Below are 19,747 nucleotides of genomic sequence, written 5' to 3' on the forward strand. Positions count from 1 at the left end.
TATAAATACAGGTGTAACAAGGCAGAGAGAGTCGAGAGTCAGAACCTACACACAGAACTTAGGAGACAGAACTTACAGACAGAACTTAGAACCTACACACAGAACTCAGAAGACAGAACTTAGGAGACAGAACTTAGAACATAGAACTTAGAAGTCAGAACTTAGAGACAGAACTTAGAGACAGAAGAACTTCGCTCTAGAGAACATGGCAAAAGATCCTGGACTGAACCTGACTAGAAATTGGCAAGAGAACCTGACTAGAACCTGGTGACTGAACCTGGCTGGAGAACCTAGCAAGAGAACCCGGCTACAGAACCTGGCCACAGAACCTGGCTGGAGATCCTAACCAGAACTTCGCTGGAGATCCTGACTAGAACTTGGCTAGAGATCCTGCCTAGGCTGCTGATCAACTGAACGCTGTCTCCGTGTCATTCCTTCTTCGCCGACTCCGTCCACACCTTTGGGAACCCCTGGACCTGCTGGGGTTGGACCCCAGCAATCAAAAGCATGGAAAATCCAAGAAACCGTCATAGCTGAGAGGAGACATGATGAGCGCATGTAATGTCATATCCTGGATGGGATCCCAGAACAGAAAAGACATTAAGTACAAACTAGTGAAATCTGAATAAAGTACGGCATTAGGTAATAGTAATGTACCAATGTTAGTTTCTTGATGTGAAAAAGGTACCACATTAATGTTAAAGGTACCACAATAGGGGGAAGTGGTGCTGGTGATGTGAACACTTTGAAAACTTTGTGAAAATCTAAAATGATTCTAAAATAAAGAACTTATTTAAATTAAGAAAGCATAATCTGTAATACTTTCAACAATAAAAATACATTTTAAAAAAGAAAGCATAATGTGCTTACATGCAGTATGGGATCCTGGATTGCATCTTAGAACTGAAAAAGGACACTAGTGGAAAAACTGGTGCAATCTGAATAAAGTTTGGAGTTTACTTAATAGTAATGTACTAGTGTTGGTTTCTTAGTTTGACGGATGTACCATGGTAATGTAAGATATTAACATCAGTGAAAACTGGGAAAGGAGTGTGTGGTAATTCTGTATTGTCTTCACAATTTTTCTGTAGATCTAGTTATTTCAAAATTAAGAAATTTATCTTCATTGTTGAAAGTATTACAAAGGCCTCCCTTTCCTCCATTGACCCCTATATCCCGCCCCCACCACCCACCCCAGCCTTTCCTCTGAGATTCCTCAGTCTGTTCCATGTTTCAATGTCTCTGGATCTATTTTGTTCATCAGTTTATTTTGTTCTTTAGATTCCACAAAAGTGAGATCATGTGATACTTGTCTTTCTTTGACTGGCTTATTTCACTTAGCATAATGCTCTCCAGGTTTATTTTTAAACATGTAATGGAAGGTAGCTGGATGTACAAGCTGCTTGGACCACCCTAGATAACCTACATGATGGCATTTGATTTGTTTGGGATTCTGCAGTGGCTCTCTCCCCTCATCTTAATCCACCCCCCAACCTGTTGTATTAATCTGAATGTATTTCATGTGCATGAATCTACACCAGAACAGTGGCTGTGGTTAACAGGAATTGTCTGGGTTCCCCAGGAGACTAGATTACTTAAATTTAGAGGACAAAATAAAATTTTTCAAGCTTCAGAAATGAAGGGAACAGAGTGCAGTTGGGGAGAAAGAGTCTGTTAAACAAGAGCTCAAAACAGAAGACAGTAAGGATTTTGGAGGAAATAAGACAATGGTTTTAGGCTGGGAGGAGGGCAGGAGACAAGGGGAAATGTTGACAGGGTGGGTGCTCCATTTTCTCTGCCTTACTTATGGCTTACTCATAAACTTACCCATATTACCCTTGCTACTTGCAGTATTAGATGAACAAAGATTGGCTTTAGAATCAAGTGGCTGCCATGAGTTAGGGTAGAGCAGATAGGGGTTAGGGCAAGAAGGGGCATGTCTAAAGGCCATAGCCACAAGACAGTTCCAAGCCTCTTATTTCTGTGGCCATCTTCTCCACCAGACTGTAAGCTGCTTCTGGGATAGGGATGTGGCCTTATTCTTCTCTAGTCCCAGCAGTGCTCTGTACATAGTAGGTGTTCAATAAACATCTGCTTAATAAATAAGGCAGGATGCTAGAAATCAGTGAAGTTGGAAATGTTTTTCCTTTGAAAACTTATGGGGAAATAGTAAATCCCCAAAATGTCTTTAACTTGAATCCTCACAATAATGAAGGTACTTAAAAATATTCTGATAATTTGATTTTTTCACATCAGTGGGAGAGAACTGGCCTCTCTCAAAAATGGAATTTTGGGGGTGGATATATTAATTTTTAACATATATTTCAAAGAATAAAAAAGTCACTGCCCAGCTGTACAATTTGAGGACCAGAGGAAATGGTATGCTAAATTATGCCGAATCATTCATATTTCATTTCCAATTGAGGTAAATAAGACAAGAAAAAAAACACACCATGATTCTTCAAAGAAATTTTAATGAAAATTGGTTTTAAACTTTTTCATCTAGCACAGTGGTTCTCAGCTTTTTACACCAAGTCAACGATAACATTTTAACCAAAGGAGAAATTGGAAAATAAGGTAATATGGTTATTTTTTTTTAAAAGCTAGGTTTATTCACTTTAATACATGATTTTCTTGCTCTAAGATGGTAAGATTGTACTTGACTTTTTTTTAGTACTAAAATGTTCTCTCTTTTTTGAAGAAGTGAAAGTAGATGGTGGCAGTTTAAAAAGTGTTGAGCTGGCAAAAAATTCAGTGCCCTGCGTCAATCCCTAAAATGCTATTTGTTCATGAAATCCCAATATCTAGAAAGTGCTTACACACACAGACACACACAGACACACACTCACACACACACACACACACACCATCTAGTAGGGGACTCAGGGATTCAGAAGAGGCAGTTAAAAATGTATGTTTGTTGAGTACTACAGCCTTTGTGTAGGCACTAAACTTTATACATACACAATTTCTCAGTAAATCTTTACAATTTCAGTTAGGTATTCTCATATTACAGTTAAGGAAATGGAAATTAATGTAGGATAAATAGCTTGCCCAAGGAATATGCTAATAGAGGGAACCAAATTAAGTTTATCTGATTCTAGAATCTGCACTCCTTTCGAGAATACCACATCATTTATTACAGTGAGTCTCTAATATTCATTTTTGGGAAGAATATTGTTCAGTTTTTCTTTGTATACATCTTGACGCTACCTTTCAACTTCACTTTCTGACTTGTAACTTTGTAGTGTATTTATATAGTGATGACAAACACTTTAAGACTCAACTTAAAAGTGTCAGTATTATTCTCTTAAGCTGGCATCCCAATTATTTTTTGCCTTTTTGTTCAAGAAACCACATAAAACCATCTGGAAATAGTCATCTGGCAACACCCCAGTTATCTGCAGTTGAAATGACCAGCACCACAGCAGACTACAAGTCCTCCTCAGGAAGAAGTCAGTGAAAGCTGAGCTGCCTCAAAGACCTATGGACATCAAGTTCTTTGAAACTCCAGACCAGTGGTTCTCAACCGTCCTAATGCCGCGACCCTTTAATACAGTTCCTCATGTTGTGGTGACCCCCAATTTCATTGTTACAAATTGAACTTAATTAGAGCATAGTGATTAATCACAAAAACAGTATGTAATTATATATGTGTTTTCCGATGGTCATAGGTGAACCCTGTGAAAGGGTTCGTTCGACCCCCAAAAGGGTCGCATCCCACAGGTTGAGAACCGCTGGCCTAGACGATTCCAGACCATGAGACCAAAAAAAAGAAAAAAAAAAAGGAAAAGACTAGTCAGAAAGCCAATGGCATTACTACTCTATCTGTTGGGTAAAATACAGAAGAGTGAGCAGACAGAGATGAGAACAGGGGAGTAAGGAGAGCAGAGAGGAGGGGGAAAGAGAGTACAGCATTGATAAGAGGAAGAAATCAGCACAGGGGTAACACCTAGGCAAACAATATTCAATTAGTAACTAGAAAATCCAGACCACTCCAAGATCATGCTGATTAACAAGGATATGATCATGGCTCTCCAGCTTCTTGCTTACATATTGAAAACAAATGTAGTAAAAACATTTAAGCATACAGATAAACTCAGCAATGTTCATTTTAGAACCAGAATTAAATTTTCTTTTTTTCTCAGAGGTATGTAGCTAATGCACTGTAATTTAGGGGTTTAAAATCTGGCCGCCTGCTTGCTAAAAATCAAATTATAAAACAAGACTTTGTCTTGCATTTCTCAAATTATCAATGTCATCTGAAAATAAAGTCACATTTTTAGCAGGTGTTGGTGACCAACTTTTAATAAACTATTTAATTTTCAGAAACATATGCTAATCATCAATGACATGATCAGGGTACCATTGCCCCAGATGTTATTTCATTGGTACATTATATCAATATTTACAAAGGCTTTCAAGTTCAATAACACAAAACAAAACAGCTTAGTTTTTAAAACTACAATGTTTTAAAAAAATGTAAACAGTTCAATTTTACATTATTGTAAAAAAGAAGACTCACTCCTTAATGCGGCTTAATTTTTTTTTAAGTGAGCAAAGCCTGGTGCTCATGGATAAAGAATGAAAAAAAATCTTTACATAGAAACATTGTGCTCCAGTGTGGCAAAAAAATTATATATATATACATACAAAGAAAAGAATCATTAAGTCCACAATTTAGACCACAAACAAAATCTTGTCTCCAAATTGAGAAATTTATAAAAACCATTTACACATGGTTGTTGACCTACTGAAAACCTATATAACATTTTTAAAACAATAACTCAGTCAAAAGATACCACTTTTCTTAAAAATGAAATTTTGTGCAAAAGAAATTGTTTAAGCTAGAAACAAGACTCCTTCCCCAGTAAGAGGCCAAAAGAGCCATTGAAATAATTTAACTTTGTTAAGATTTAGTGCATGTAACCAAAAGGCACACACATGGGATTAATATATTAATATATTTTCATGCAAAAACCTGTGCATGTTCACAATTATATAACAAAAACACAAATATAACAAATGTAAAGCCTAATATTTGGCAATGTTATTCTAGCCACATTCCTTTCTAGTTTATCAGTCCAGGGTTTACTAGATCATTAACACTGCCTCTCAAAAAATATATTATATTTGAATATCTTCCCACAAAAATTAAAAAAAGGATGTTAGCCTAAAACACTATAATTTTTTTCAATTCTGATACATAAAGTTACTGATGTATTTATTTAAATGGCATTTCAAATTAAGATACATTTTTCCTTTTGTTAATAAATACTTTGATTGCTCCAGTGAAGTCAGCAGAGAGAAGAACTTCTGTATTATCTGTCTTCATAATACCTTAAAAACATAAAAAAATATTAGTTGATTTAAAAGGATTATTAAGTCTGCTGTTAACAATTGTCACATGCCCATGACCTTTGGGGTAGAAGATCCTCTCTCTGCCTCTTCTCTCTCTCTCTCTCCTGGCTCAATCCTGTAATCCTTTCTTCCTCTTGTGCCTCTCCTCTCTGAGGTTCACTTCCACTTACCTGGTCTTTCCCTGACTTGTACATTACAGTCCCTTGGGACCTGGAGGCATGTATTTACTCCCAGGTAGTCTAGGTCTCTAAGTTGTCTAATGTGTCATTTCGTGGCAGGAGACTAGAGTGCTGGCTGGGCAAGTCTGTTGCTAACAGGGTTCTCTAATGAGGCTGATGGTAAGGTTTATTACACAGCAGAACACATTGCCATGAAATGAAGTACATATGATCGATTTGTGAATGCTGATAGTGCCTTTTCCCTTTACAGTCCATACTGAAGAGCTATGTGACTAGTGATGGTGAATGGGAAAAATGCTTATCTCTTGTATTACCCGTTATATTTAACAAAATTCAGTGTAAACTAATTCTATTATGCATAGACAACACTTGTGGATTTAAGGACTGAATAGTAAGGAAGAAAATAATACAAACTTTAACTGGAAAGCTGTGTACAGGATGAGTTATACAAAATGGTTTCACTTAGATTTGCTAAGAACATATCCTAAGCCTTTGAACATTCCTTCCTATCCTCGAGGCATATCTCAAAGTAGTGTTATGCAGCAGGAGCAGCAGCAAAGGACTTAGGGATATGAGAAAGGCTAGAGAAAAAATAATTCATCATATACGATAATAATGAAGATGATAATGGTAATGTTGACTACATGCCAGGCTTTTGGTAGGCACTTTATATATGTTATTTTCAACTCTTATCACAACTTTGTAAACTGGGTATTTTCACCATTTTACTTACATATGAGGAAAATTGAAGCTTACATTGCCAAATATATCGGGAATAAAGAGAAAGCAATCAGATATAATTTATCATATCATATCCTGGGTTTAAGAATTTATTCTTAGAATATACATTTATAGGTAAAAAACCAAACACAAATCTAACCACGACCATTAAAAGTTGTGTCTCTACAAAGAAGTTCAAAGAATAGTACTTTTCATTTTTCTTCAAATTGTTTTAAAAGCTAGAATTTTCTGGGAAATGTGTAGGGGACATGTATAGATTGTTAAAAGATAACTGGGGGAAAAGAAAAGAGAAAAAAAACCAAATGACTTAAGTTAGATTTAGAAAAAAATAAAATGAAAAGAAATATTTCCAAACAGGCACTTAGTAAAGGTTTAATAATTCTGTCATTTTATTTTTAGATCCTGTAATTTAAAAGTGCTAGACTGAAGTTCAGCTTTGCTATCAAAATTTTTCTTAACAGACAGAAAAAATAGTATATTTAGTATAGTGTGCAGGGCAAATAACACCATAGGGGAAATAACTTTTAAGCATTCCAATACTTTTAGAAGCACCTTTTGTACACTGTATTGCTGTGGCTTTACAACTTTCTAAAAGGCCTGGTTGTAGTCTCTAAAGTGAGAAAACACATTTACTGAACTCTTCTGCAAGTGATTTTAATCATACAAACTTGTTTTCATTAACAACTGGTCCAAATTTACATGGTTTTATACTCTTAAGGACCATTTTTTACATAATTGGCACTCAGTATTACATGGTGGCTTCTTTTCACTTCCTAATCTGAGCATTTTAGAGAGCTAGAATTAGTACTTGTTCTGAAAGCATATGCTACAAATGGCGAGAAATTACAGGCTTGTAAATAGCTACCTAAGAGAAACTATAAATTTGTGGCAAGTAGAAAAAAACACTGCTTTCATTTTGGTTTAATTCATTTATTCAGCAAATGTTTATTAAGCAGCTACTATATACAGGCAAGCACTGTGTTAGGCACTGGCACTACAACAAATAAGATATATAAACTCTCTGTCCTCACAGAAATTAGTCTAGTAGAAGAAAACATAATAAAATTTGTATTTGTATGTTTTTGTTTACATTTCTCCAAGGAAAATAGCTGCCCATAGAAGAAATTAAGAACTTTCAAATTTTTCATTTTTAATTCCCAAGTGAATTTAAAAAGTAAAACTTGCAAAAACTATGTTACTGAAATGTTCAGAAATCGGTATCTTACAATCATGTTGTAAACAAAAATATTCTTCACAGTTATGAAAACCTCACAATACCCAATATTAGGTCAATTAGGTTACAAAATGCTGACTAGATAAAAAGTAGAACAAATACAATATGAGTACCTACCAGAGGGTATGGTATCTAAAACTTCAGCATCTTCACTTTCTGACTTTTCAGATTGCACATCCAAAGACAACATCAAGCTTGGGTTAGGGGCAAAGATGGCTGATGTAACAACTGCATTATGTGCTGGGGAGAAAAATTTACTTCAGGATAACTAATAAATCCAATTCTAAACATCAAGACAGAGAGTAAAATATGCAAAAATACAATAGTGTATGTTACATCCAAATATCTTTTAAAACTAACATATAAGTAACTACGAACTATTTAAAACCCAAATATATTTTCTAAAAGAAAATACCATATACAAGTTTTGAGATCCCATGACTTCTCAAATTTTACACAAGTATAAGTTCTTCCTTGGCATGGAAATATCCAACAAAGCCAAACACAAAGCAAAAGCACATATATCAGCCCCTTTGAAATAATGTCTATACAAATTTGCTTCTAGTACATTGCACTTTAAATTTATTCATTTTAACTTTATTCACTTATAAAAGACACATATGAGTAGGCATTTACTTACCTTTAATACCTTCCCAAAAGTCGTTACGATCTCTCCTGACTGAAGTAAACTTGCTTAGGTCATGGTAAGTACTCCAGATATAAACATATTTATCTTCTGAGCCACTAACGAGGTAACTAAAATCATGGCTAAAATTTGGAGAAGAAAAACAAACACCTCAGTAATTTTTTTAGGTTTCCCCTCTATCAGAACTTCCTACTTTAAAACACATAAGAAAACACCCAGAAGAATTTTGTTGAACTATAGACTCCTATTCTCACTCTAGAGGTGATGACAGTGTAGGTTTGATATGGGGGCCAGAAGCATTAGTATTTTCATCAAAGCTCTAGATTACCATGCTAGCAGGAAAGCCTCAAGAGATGAAAGAGAGAACCAGAGTATTTTACCAATTAACTTACTGGATAATTACAATAGTCCCCCTTTTCCACAGAGGATATATTCCAAGACCGTCTGTGGTTGCCTGAAACCACACATAGTACCAAACCCTATATATCCTATGTTTTTCCTATACATATGGTCATGCACCAAATAACAATGCTTTGGTCAATGATGGGGCTCATATACCATGGTGGCCCCTTAGATTATAATGGAGTGGAAGATTTCCTATCACCTAGTGACATTATAGCTATTGCAGTGCCTTCATGCAATACATTTCTCACGTGTTTGTGATGTTAGTATAAAGAAACCAACTGTCCTGCCAGACATATAAAAGTATAGCACATACAACTATGTACAGTTCCTAATACTTGATAGTGATGATAAACGTCACTGAGTTATTATTTACTATACTATACATTATAATTTTAGAGTGTAACTCTTTCTACTTAAAATAAAAAGTTTGCTGTGAAACAGTATGCCATTTTACACTGGTAGCAGCTTCTTATATCTTGAGTTTATGGAGTTTCTTGATTGCATCATTTTCTTGTGGGCTTGATTTAATATCAAGTTTTATAAATTTAGTGTAGCCTAAGTGTGCAGTGTTTGTAAAGTCTACAGTAATGTCCTAGGCCTTCACATTCACTTACCACTCACTCACTGACTTACCCAGAGCAACTTTCAGTCCTGCAAGCTCCAGTCATGGTAAGTGCCTATACAGGTATAGCATTTTTTAATCTTTTACACCATATTTTTACTGTACCATTTCTATGTTTAGATATACAAATACTTACCACTGTGTTATAATTGCTTACAGTCCAGTATAGTAACATGCTGTATAGGTTTGTGACCCAGGGGCAATAGGTTATACCATATGGTCTAGTTGTGTAGTGGCTATATCATCTAGGTTTCCGTAAGTGAACTCAACGATGTTCCATAAGCAAATTGCCTAACAACGCATTTCTTAGAATGTATCCCTATTGTTAAGCAGTGCATGACTACAGATACCTATGATAAAGTTTAGTTTATAAATTAGGCATAGTAAAAGATAAACAATAGTAAAACAGAACAATTATAACAACGTACTGTAATAAGTTATGTGAATGTGATCTCTCTCTCTTGAAATGTTGTGTATACACAGCATGGATATACTGAGCAAAGAAATGATTCATGTTTTTGGTGGGAAGGCACACATTTTATCGTGTTACCCTGAATGAGTCACTATTTAAAACTTATTGTTTATTTCTGTAACTTTTCTTTTAATATTTTTGGATCATGGTTCACCATGGGTACCTGAAACTGCGGAAAGCAAAACCACGGATAAAGGGGGAGACTACTGTACCTGGTAATTACAGAAGAAATAAGAACTTCTAAGAAAAGGAATAAAGGAAAGAGGGTTAAAAAGAGGCAGGTAATTCAAGAGAGCCTTCAGAGCCCGAAGAGTTCAAATGATAATGATATGTAAAGGTGTAAATATAGAACACTGTATTTCAGGCTGTTAAAAGCTTTATTAGCTTCTGTACCTAAAAGGATCAAGATCATGAGTGGGGTGGGTGGTAAACTACTCTAAAAAAACCTTCACATAAAAGTACAAAAGCACAAATTCTAGAGCTGGGAGTCTTCTAATTCTGGCTCTGCACCGACTAGTGCCAACTTTAGGCAAATTACTTAATTTACTGGGTTTTGGTTTCTTCATCTGCAGATTAGGGGCAATTCTAACTCTAAATACCATGCAGGTGGACTGTAAGTATTGTATGAGGATAGCATGAGATACCAGTTGTAAAAGTGCAAAGAAACTAAAGACATAATATAGACATAAGGCCTAGTAGATCAATGGAAAACGGGAATGCGGGAGAAATATTCTGATCTCTTTTGGGAATTTCTCATTGCCAATTTACCTGAAACTTGCTTTGATCTGGCTGCTGCTGTTGACATAACCCTTATACTTCATGGAAAGTGACAAATCTCTAAGATCATATAGTCTGATTCTGGAGTCATTTGAGGTTACCAGTATCTAAAAATAAATCAAGGGAAAAGTTAAATATATAATCTTTTAATCTAAGTTAAGCTATAATTTATAAAAAGGGTGTATACACATACACAACTAGAAAAAGCAGTATCCCACAAGAAAGGGAATATATTCTTAGCCAAGATATTAAGAACTAACTTTCAGGAACCTATACATAGTATGGAGAGAGATGGTTTTGAATACTTAGTACCTTATTTTCTCCTGGTAAAGGCTCAATGCCGGTAATTTTTCTTCCAACCTTGTTGCGTCCTCTGGTAGATCGTACATGTATTTGTGTGTGGTATTTCAAATGCTAAAAAGAAATCACATATTTAAAAGATCAGAAATAGAAGGAACCTCAAAGGTCATCTGAAAACTCACAGACATGGTAATATGTGCCCCAATCCTATATAATAAAACCCTAATATGCAAATTGAGCGGTCACTATGATGCACACTGACCACTAGGGGGCTGATGGTCAACGCAGGAGCTGCCCCCTGGTGGTCAGCGTGCTCCCACAGGGGGAGCGTCGCTTAGCCAGAAGCCAGGCTCACAGCTGGCGAGCACAGTGGTGGTGGCAGGAGCCTCTCCTGCCTCCATGGCAGCGCTAAGGACCCCTGGGGGGATGTCTGCCTGCTGGCTTAGGCCCAGGGAGAAGTCCCAGACTGTGAGAGGGCAAGGGCTCGGCTGAAAGACTCCCCTCACCCCCACCCCCAATGCACAAATGTTGTGTACTAGGCCTCTAGTTTACAGATAAGGCAGTTAAAGTACAGCGGGGATACAACAACTTATTCAAAACCACAAAAGTGTTTTACTAATTATTCAATTACATAATTTATACAAGATAGTCATTTACCTCTGTATCATAGAAAATGCACCTGCCATCATATGTCCCAATCACTGCATATTTGCCATTCTGACAGAAATTTGCAGCTGTGATCAATTTTGTTTGACCATCTACTTCATTCCACAAAGCCACTTTTTTGTCAGGTATGTTCCAAAGGCGGAGCTTTCCATCCAATGAACCACTCAGAAAATACCTGTCATCCTAAAAATGTGACAAAATTTTAGAAAGCTTCATTCTACCACATCAAGAAAACTCATTAAATCAATTCATTAACTCTATTAAAAATGTTTAAAATATGTAGATCTCATTTTAAAAGTATTATTCAAGTACACATTACTTTATTCACTAAAAATCACAACAATTAGGCCTGGCTGGCATGGCTCAGTGGTTGAGCATCAACCTATGGACCAGGAGGTTGTGGTTTGATTCCCAGTTGGGGCACATGCCTAGGTTGTGGGCTTGACCCCCAGTGTGGGATGTGCAGGAGGCAGTTAATCAATGATTCTCTCTCATCATTGATGTTTTTCTCTCTCTCCCTCTTCCTTCCTCTCTGAAATCAATAAAAATATATTAAAAAATAACAACAATGAGAAAACACAGTATTTTCCTGGACAGTGTAGCTCAGTTGGTTGGAGCAACACCAAAAGGTTGCAGGTTTGATTCCTTGTTGAGGTGTGTAGGGGAGGTAACCGATCAATGTTTCTCTCTCTCGAAAAAAAAAAAAAAAAAGGAAGAAAAAAGAAAACACAGTATTTCATTTTAGAGCAGTGGTTCTTAACCTTGGCTGCACATTGACATTGTGATCACTTTATCATAGCCTTAAACTGCTTTTCTCAAAGTATGGATATTAATAGATAATATGTTGAAATGTATATTGTGTAGGAGAAGGGTTCTATGATGAAATTTGAAAAACTCCGGGTTACAGAAAATTAAACAAGATTCTCAGTTCCAAAAAGGGGATAAAGTAGGTAGCATTTTCCAGCTTATTTAACCATGGACTTTTTTGTGGAGAGTTGGTATAGGGTCAGGATAGGAACATTTAGCAGGGCTATTACCTTCAAGAAACATGTTTTGGGAAAAACCATCCTATAATGATACATTTGTCCATAGCCTTCTCTGGGACACATGTTAACAACTGGACAAAAGAGTAATGCCAGTCAGCCCACAGAACCAGCCAATTTTTGGTACTCTGACACCATGTCACCAGAGAATCACTTCACTAATCAAATTTTCAATCAAATTCTCAGTTTTAAACCAGGGGTTCTCAATTGGGGGCAATATGGCCCCTTAGGGAACATATAGCAGTGTCTTAAAACATTCTTTAAAAATATTTTTTATTGATTCCAGAGAGAGAGAGAGGAAGGGAGAGGAAGAGGGGGAGGGACATAGAGAAACATCAATCAGTGCCTCCTTCATGCACCCTGATAGGGGATTGAGTCCACAAATGGGGCACGTGCCCTAACTGGGAATTGAGCCAGTGACCCTTCAGTGCATGGGATGACACTCAACCCACTGAGCCATACCAACCAGGGTTGAAGACACTTTTGATGGTCACATAAACATCCTAATAGCCTTCCCTCCATCTAAAACAAAGAATTATCCAGTCCAAAATGTAAACAGTGCCAAGGTTGAAAAATCCTGCTCTAAAATAAAACCAGGCATATTATTAAGCTGGCCTAATCTTTGGTAACATAAGAATTAAAGATAGCCCTAGCCTATGTGTGGTTCAGTTGGTTGGAGGGTCATCATGTACACCAAAAGGTGGCAGGTTCAGGACCCGGTCAGGGCACCAAGTGGGAGGCAACCAATCAATCTTTCTCTCTCACATCCATGTCTGTCTCTCTCTCTCTCTCCTTCCTCCTTCCCTCCCTCCCTCCCTCTCTCTGAAATCAGATAATTGGGATGCCAAAACAAAAAAAACAGATTCTCTTCTCCCCTAAAGATGATTCTTCTTACCCAACTCTGAAGCCTGTCAAGGATAATCTACACAGGTTGGTTATTTTATGGCTATGGTATAGTAGGCTTGACTCAATGTCTACCAGTAGAAAAGCTTGACCTTACAATTCAGAATTTTATTTACATCCATCCAGCCATACATACGTGTATATGTGCATATGTACCTCCATTTTGCTATTTCTTTTACAACTCCACTATCTTCCTTCCAGATAACATTTAATAGAATTATACTTCCTAAGAAAATGTCAGTATCACCACATTCTTCCCTAGAGTCTCCTAAAAACTCTTTAGGTCAGTAGACTTCTTAGAAATAGGGCTTTTCAATTTCTAAAATAAAAGAAATAAAAGTATAGAAAAATTACTGACTAAAGAGAAACCTTAATAATAATGTACTACATAGATAAGTTCTCTCTTTCCGCTGATATATTATAGTTAGAGGTACAGGAAAGGATTTTGCTCACAGTTGGTAAGAGGGGTAAATCCATCCTTTTATTGTACTATTGGGTGACAGGTGGGGGTGTTATTCGAAAGAAGCCTCAACATGCTTGATGGTTATAACTGATAAGGTATTTACATAGATTTAACATTTTTAATTTTCAAAAGTTCTTAACTAAGTCTTTTAAAGGTTCAGAATTACTACTGCCTATGTTATAAGCTTGCCCAGGGAGGGGAATTATATTGAGGGAAACAAAAATAGTCACTCTTCTCTCTTAATCTGGGGAAAAACAGGAAGAAATGTGAATATAATTGAAACATTGCATTAAAAAGACAACAGTGTGATCCTGAAAGGTGTGGATCAGTTGGTTAGAGCATCGTCCTGAGCACCAAAGGGCTGTGGGTTTGATTCTTGGTCAGGGCACATAGATGGGTTGTGGGTTTGATCCATGGTGGGGGTGTGTATGAAATGCAACAGACTGATGTTTCTTTCTTTCCCTCTCCCTTCCTCTCTCTCTAGAATCAATGAAAAACATATCCTTAGGTGAGGATTAGAAAAAAGAAAAACAGAGTGGTGATGGCCAGAGGGAGGGAGGGCTGGTTGGGCAAAAGGGGGGGAATGAGGGACATCTGTAATAGTGTCAACAAAAATACAGTAAAAAACGACAAAGGATGCTTAACATCCTATATAATAAAAGCCTAATATGCTAAATGTCCAGTTGTCTGTTCAACCAAAGCGTAATATGCTAATGATATGCTAAGGCCACTCAACTACTTGCTATGACATGCACTGACCACTAGGGGGCAGATGCTCCGACTGGTAGGTTAGCTTGCTGCTGGGGTCCCGACGATCAGGACTGAGTGAGACTGGCTGGACAAGCCCTGGAGCACTCCCGTGGTCCCTCCCCGGCTGGCTAACTTCCTGTCCCTCCCCAGCCCCGATCGTGCACTGGTGGGGTCCCTCAGCCTCGCCTGCGCCCTCTCACAATCTGGGACCCCTTGGGGGATGTCACAGAGCTGGTTTCAGCCCGATCCCACAGGCCAGGCTGAGGGACCCCACTGGTGCACAAATTCATGCCCCGGGCCTCTAGTATAGAGATAAGGACATGACTGGAAATTTAATCATACATCAACAAAGGAGAGGGAAAGTAATCATACATCAACTAGGTTCAGCTTAAGGACTCCATCTTTTTCACCTAGCTAGTGAAGCAGAATCAACATGTGACTTCCTTATGCTTATAGAATACAAAGAACTAAAACTAATTTAGTTTTATGTATGTGATGGCTCTATCCTACATGGGTAATCTGCAATTCCATGTTAGTAGACTTTTCTCCTTTAGTTGAAATCATATGAATTACTTTCTTTCCAGAGGAAAAGATAGTAAAGGATTTTTTTACATTGAAAATGATGCCAATTAAACTACTACTACAACCCCACAAGACTGGCTAATACATTATTTGATTGGTCAGTCAAGCAGATTGACTAATACACTAATTACCCTCCAGAGAAGCCTGGTTCCCTCACCTTCCTTATAGTATAACAAAACATGTATAAACAATTACTTACTCTTGGATGAAAAGCTATGGCAGTAACAAAATCTATATGCTGAAAACAGCAAAGGCATTCTCTTCTGGAAATGTGCCATAACCTGACTGTTTTATCCATCGAAGAAGAGAGCAGAAAGTAGTTCTACGGAAAAATTGCCATTGATTATTTTTCACCATATGAGAAAAACTACATATACAATAAAAATGAACTTTTAGTTTTTATGTACCACAATAGTTTTATTTGTATTGTTATACACAGCATGAGAAATAACAAAAGATTATCTAATTCATTTGGAAGACCCCATGTTTTGGAAATAGGTAAATATCATATTTCTTAGATTCTAAGACTTTTTCACATTACGTATTCTGGAATTATATTGGAACTTAGCTATGAATATAAGGCATTTATTCATTTAATTGTCACTTCAGTTCAGTTACTTTCACATTGACAATACAGATGAATTTTAACTCACATGGATTCTCTGTCATTTAAAATGCCTTAAAAATATTACCCTATAATGCAGCATGAAATGAAAAGTTATTGTGTACCTGTCACACTGTAGGCAAGAAAATTAGAAAACAGAAATTGTCAAATGTTTCAGAATAGATCACAGAATTTTCAAAGGTAGAAGAGGCTAACATAACTGATTTAGGCATTGTGAAGGCCCATCATCCAGGAACCAAACATCTATCTGTCAAAGGCTTCCAGTTATCAGAGCTCTTTAATTTCTAAACACAATCTATTTAAGAGGAGATCAACAAGTCACACTGAATGTGAAAACCCCATTGAGATCCTAATATTCTTTGATATGCATAAATGTGCTAAACAAATTAAAGTAATGATGACAGTTAATGAGTACTTACAATGTGCTAAACATTGTTCTTAGCACTATAATGCAACCCTACGAAGTAGTTATATTATTATTCTCTTTTACAAATGAGAACACTGAGGCAAAGAGGTTAAATAATTTGTATACACAACATGTCAGAGGCAGAGTGGGTAGTCTGGCTCTAGGTACAGGCTCTGACCACTACACTATTCTGTAGAGTGCTTGAGTAGAACACATGTTATGGAAAACAACCAGATGCTCTGTCACTTATTTAAAGCAATGAAATAATCTTACATCTTTAAATGTAGAAAGACTAAGCATAAATATTGATTTGGATATGTAAATGTATTGATACATATATGCTATTTGGGCTAGTTTATAAGGTATACATTTTATGTGGTTTACCTAGTTTCATATAGATGGTGTATATTGACATTAAAAAACAGAATTTTGCAAAAGAAAAAAACACACCTTTAAAAATATATAAAAAAACCCAGAAAACAATAGGAAAAAAACACAGAATTTTGAAAGATTTATAATAATTTTAAAACATATAATAACAGTCCCAGCTGGTGTGGTTCAGTTGGCTGGGCATTGTCCCATGCACTGAAAGGTTGCTGGTACCATTCCTAGTCAGGGCACCTGCCTGGGTTGTGGGCTCCATCCCTGGTGGAGGGCAATGGATTGATGTTTTGTTTTCACATCCATTTCTTTCTCTCTTTCTCTCTCTCTCTCTCTCTCTCTCTCTCTCTCTCTCTCTCTCTCAAATCAACTTAAAAAGTCTTAAAAAATCTAATAACAATTATTTTTATTTTCAATATCTACTTAGTTCCAGGAAAGTTTTGAAGAGTATGTGCAGTTTAAATTATATTTCCTGTTAATAACAACTATATAAAAACTGAACTTATTAGCCCTAGCTGGTTTTCTCAGTGGTTAGTGTCAGCCCGAGGACTGAAGGATCTTGGGTTCGATTCTGGTCAAGGGCACACACCTAGGTTGCAGGCTTGATCCCCGGCCTGCAATTGATGTCTCTTTCTCACATTGATGTTTCTCTCTGTCTCTCTCCTCCCTTCTACTCTCTCTAAAAATCAATGGGAAAAATATCCCAGGGCGAGGATCAACAACAACAAAACAATAAAAGCAAAAACAAAACAAAACAACAAAAAAAACTATGGTCTGTTGTTCACTAAAACTAACTTTATTCGCCCTAGCTGGTTTTGCTTAGTGGTTAGAGCATCAGCCTGGGGACTGAAGAGTCCCGGGTTCGATTCTAGTCAAGGGCATATGATTGGGTTTCGAGCTTGATCCCCAGCAGGGGGTGTGCAGGAGGCAGCTGATCAATGATTCTCTCTCATCATTGATGTTTCTCTCTCTCCCTCTTCCTTCCTTGCTGAAATCAATAAAAATATATTTTTTTTAAAAAGATTGACCCTTAAAAAAAAAGAACTAACTTTAGTCAATGCTTGCAATAGTCCATTGCTTGAAGTATATGAAAACATGAAGATAACCCTAGAAGTGAAGATGCTGAAGACATGTTAAGATTAGCTCTAATATGCCAAGAGATTTCTGTTCAATAAATACTTACTGAATAAGTAAAGTTAAATAATTTTATTAAACTAAGTATAGTCTTGGGAGTAAAAGAAATAAGATTCAAATCTAAGTTCTAACCACAACTAATTTTGTAATCTTGGATAGGCCAGAGGCCCATTCTTCTAATCTACAAAATGAACTATTGTCTACCTCACAGTTACATTATAAGAACTAATAAGGTAATTCTTGTTACCTAGTACAAAATAAGTCTTCACAAAAAAGAAAACTCACTGTAAACACCAATTATGCTAGATACTGAAGAAAAAGAATAGTAAGATAAGATCTGGTTCCTACTCTTGAAGGGCTTAGAATCTGGTTAAGTAAAAAAGAAAGTTTACTTGCCTCCCCCCACAATTGTGTGAGCCAGTTCCTTAAAATAAACCTCCTTATGTATGCACGTGCTCTTGGTTGTATTACTCTGGGGAACCCTGACTGATACAGTGGTCAGTGAAGAACTAATATCTTCCAGTTAGTGTGACATTTCAGAAAAGAAAATATTTGTTTGCTTTAACGAAGTAAAATGAGTGCAAGATTCTCAGTTATGTGCTTTGTATTTTTTGCTCCAGATGAATATGATTATCAGAATAAGAACATTTTAAATTTCCATCTTCTGACAACTCGGTCAGATTTCACACAGGGTAGGAAAGGAGTACAAAGACAAAATTAGGGCCCAGTTTAAAACCAGACGACAAGGTGAGGCTCAAGCTTGTTCCAGGAGGTTAGAGAAAGAGATTACAACTGATGGGTTATGAAAAGCATCCAGACATCTAAACAAGTATGACAGGGACAGCAATTCATAAATGGTATGTTTCGAAGCTGGAGCTCAGAGAAAACCTGACTAGCCAATACATATTACCAATATCTTTGTGGGACATGAGGTTCTCTTGACATATTTAAAATATATAGGCATCAATGGTATCCCTCGTAGCATTTTGTTAACTCAGTTGACTTTTCTTAATTTAAGGCTTTTAAATATTATTCCCCCTGAATTCTTAATGTATTTTCGATTCTGATTACTGACAAATTCAATACAGATTAAATCAAAGGTACCATGCAAAATTCAAAGCCTGTTTCCTGCTTCAAAGAACCTAAATCAAATTTAAAATCTCTCTTTAAATTTTCACAAAACTGCAAAAATATTTGATAAGTGGCAAAACAGAACTTCTACTTCTGGAATAATTTTGTTCTAAGGGGGAAAATCACATAATTAAGATGTATCATTGATTCACAGAATATAATTGTTAAGCCTAAATTAATAATTTCACAAATGTAGTATATTAGCCCCAAAGCAGGCTTGATTAGATAGATCAGACTTCACCTTTATAATTGAAGTCATATCCATTTTGCTGAGGATACTTTGCAAAATTATAAGAGGAAAAAGACACAGTATATAAACAGATCCAAATAGAAGTTGTCAAGTAATATAAACATTTTCTTATGAGCCTAATGTGACATCTTTTTTAACTTTAATTAGTTTGTACATAGAGCCCACAAAATATATATGAACATTTAAATACATGACAGTGTGACAATCATAGAAATAAAGCATTTGTTTTTATCCTATAGTCATAGTTACACAGACTTAACATACAATCCAAATAAAAATTTCCTACTTTAGACCATGAAAGATCAAGGAGATCAGCAGTATGTCCTTTATATTTGCAAAATGGCCGTTGTCGAAATGGTGCATTTTTATCATCAGTGTCTTCATCAGTTCCACTGCATACCTATTTAGACAAAGACAAATGTTAAAACTAGCAAAAGGAAAGCTTCCCACTCTTCCCACTCTATTTGTTCTCTCATTATTTTGTACGATGCTTGATTGAAATTTTGATCCAGCAAAAGCAAACCACCATTTATGCTGAATCTGTTATTTATCACCTCTTTACCTCCTTGACCTAACAAATAACAAACCAGGATCATTAACTGAAGAACATCATGCTATCACAATCTTTTCCCTCCCTAACAGAGTCCGTACTTTGTCCTTTTCTGAGCATCTGTTG

General features: G+C 36.4%; 1 protein-coding gene across 1 annotated transcript; it reads right to left on the reverse strand.

The window, feature by feature from the left end:
• Positions 1 to 4,286: 4,286 nt before the first annotated feature.
• Positions 4,287 to 19,505, reverse strand: WDR44 (WD repeat domain 44). Its single transcript, XM_015563142.1, has 8 exons — positions 19,358 to 19,505; positions 15,344 to 15,466; positions 11,395 to 11,586; positions 10,750 to 10,851; positions 10,429 to 10,544; positions 8,156 to 8,283; positions 7,633 to 7,755; positions 4,287 to 5,340 (listed from the first exon to the last, which is right to left on the reverse strand). Exons 2-8 carry the CDS (start codon positions 15,440 to 15,442, stop codon positions 5,246 to 5,248), a joined length of 855 nt encoding a protein of 284 aa, XP_015418628.1. The 5' UTR covers positions 15,443 to 15,466; positions 19,358 to 19,505; the 3' UTR covers positions 4,287 to 5,245.
• Between the last annotated feature and the right edge of the window lie 242 nt (positions 19,506 to 19,747).

This window comes from Myotis davidii, unplaced genomic scaffold (assembly GCF_000327345.1).
Source record: "Myotis davidii unplaced genomic scaffold, ASM32734v1 scaffold798, whole genome shotgun sequence".
Taxonomy (NCBI): Eukaryota; Metazoa; Chordata; class Mammalia; order Chiroptera; family Vespertilionidae; genus Myotis; species Myotis davidii.

What these genes read in the sequence shown, in the direction of transcription:
- WDR44 (XM_015563142.1), bottom strand. Translation starts at nt 15,442, where the DNA reads ATGGATAAAACAGTCAGGTTATGGCACATTTCCAGAAGAGAATGCCTT. An exon ending in CTTTACCAGGAGAAAATAAG is followed by an intron (nt 10,545 to 10,749) that starts GTACTAAGTATT and finishes ATTTATTTTTAG; the next exon opens with ATACTGGTAACCTCAAATGA. An exon ending in CTTTTGGGAAGGTATTAAAG is followed by an intron (nt 7,756 to 8,155) that starts GTAAGTAAATGC and finishes TTTTCTCCCCAG; the next exon opens with CACATAATGCAGTTGTTACA.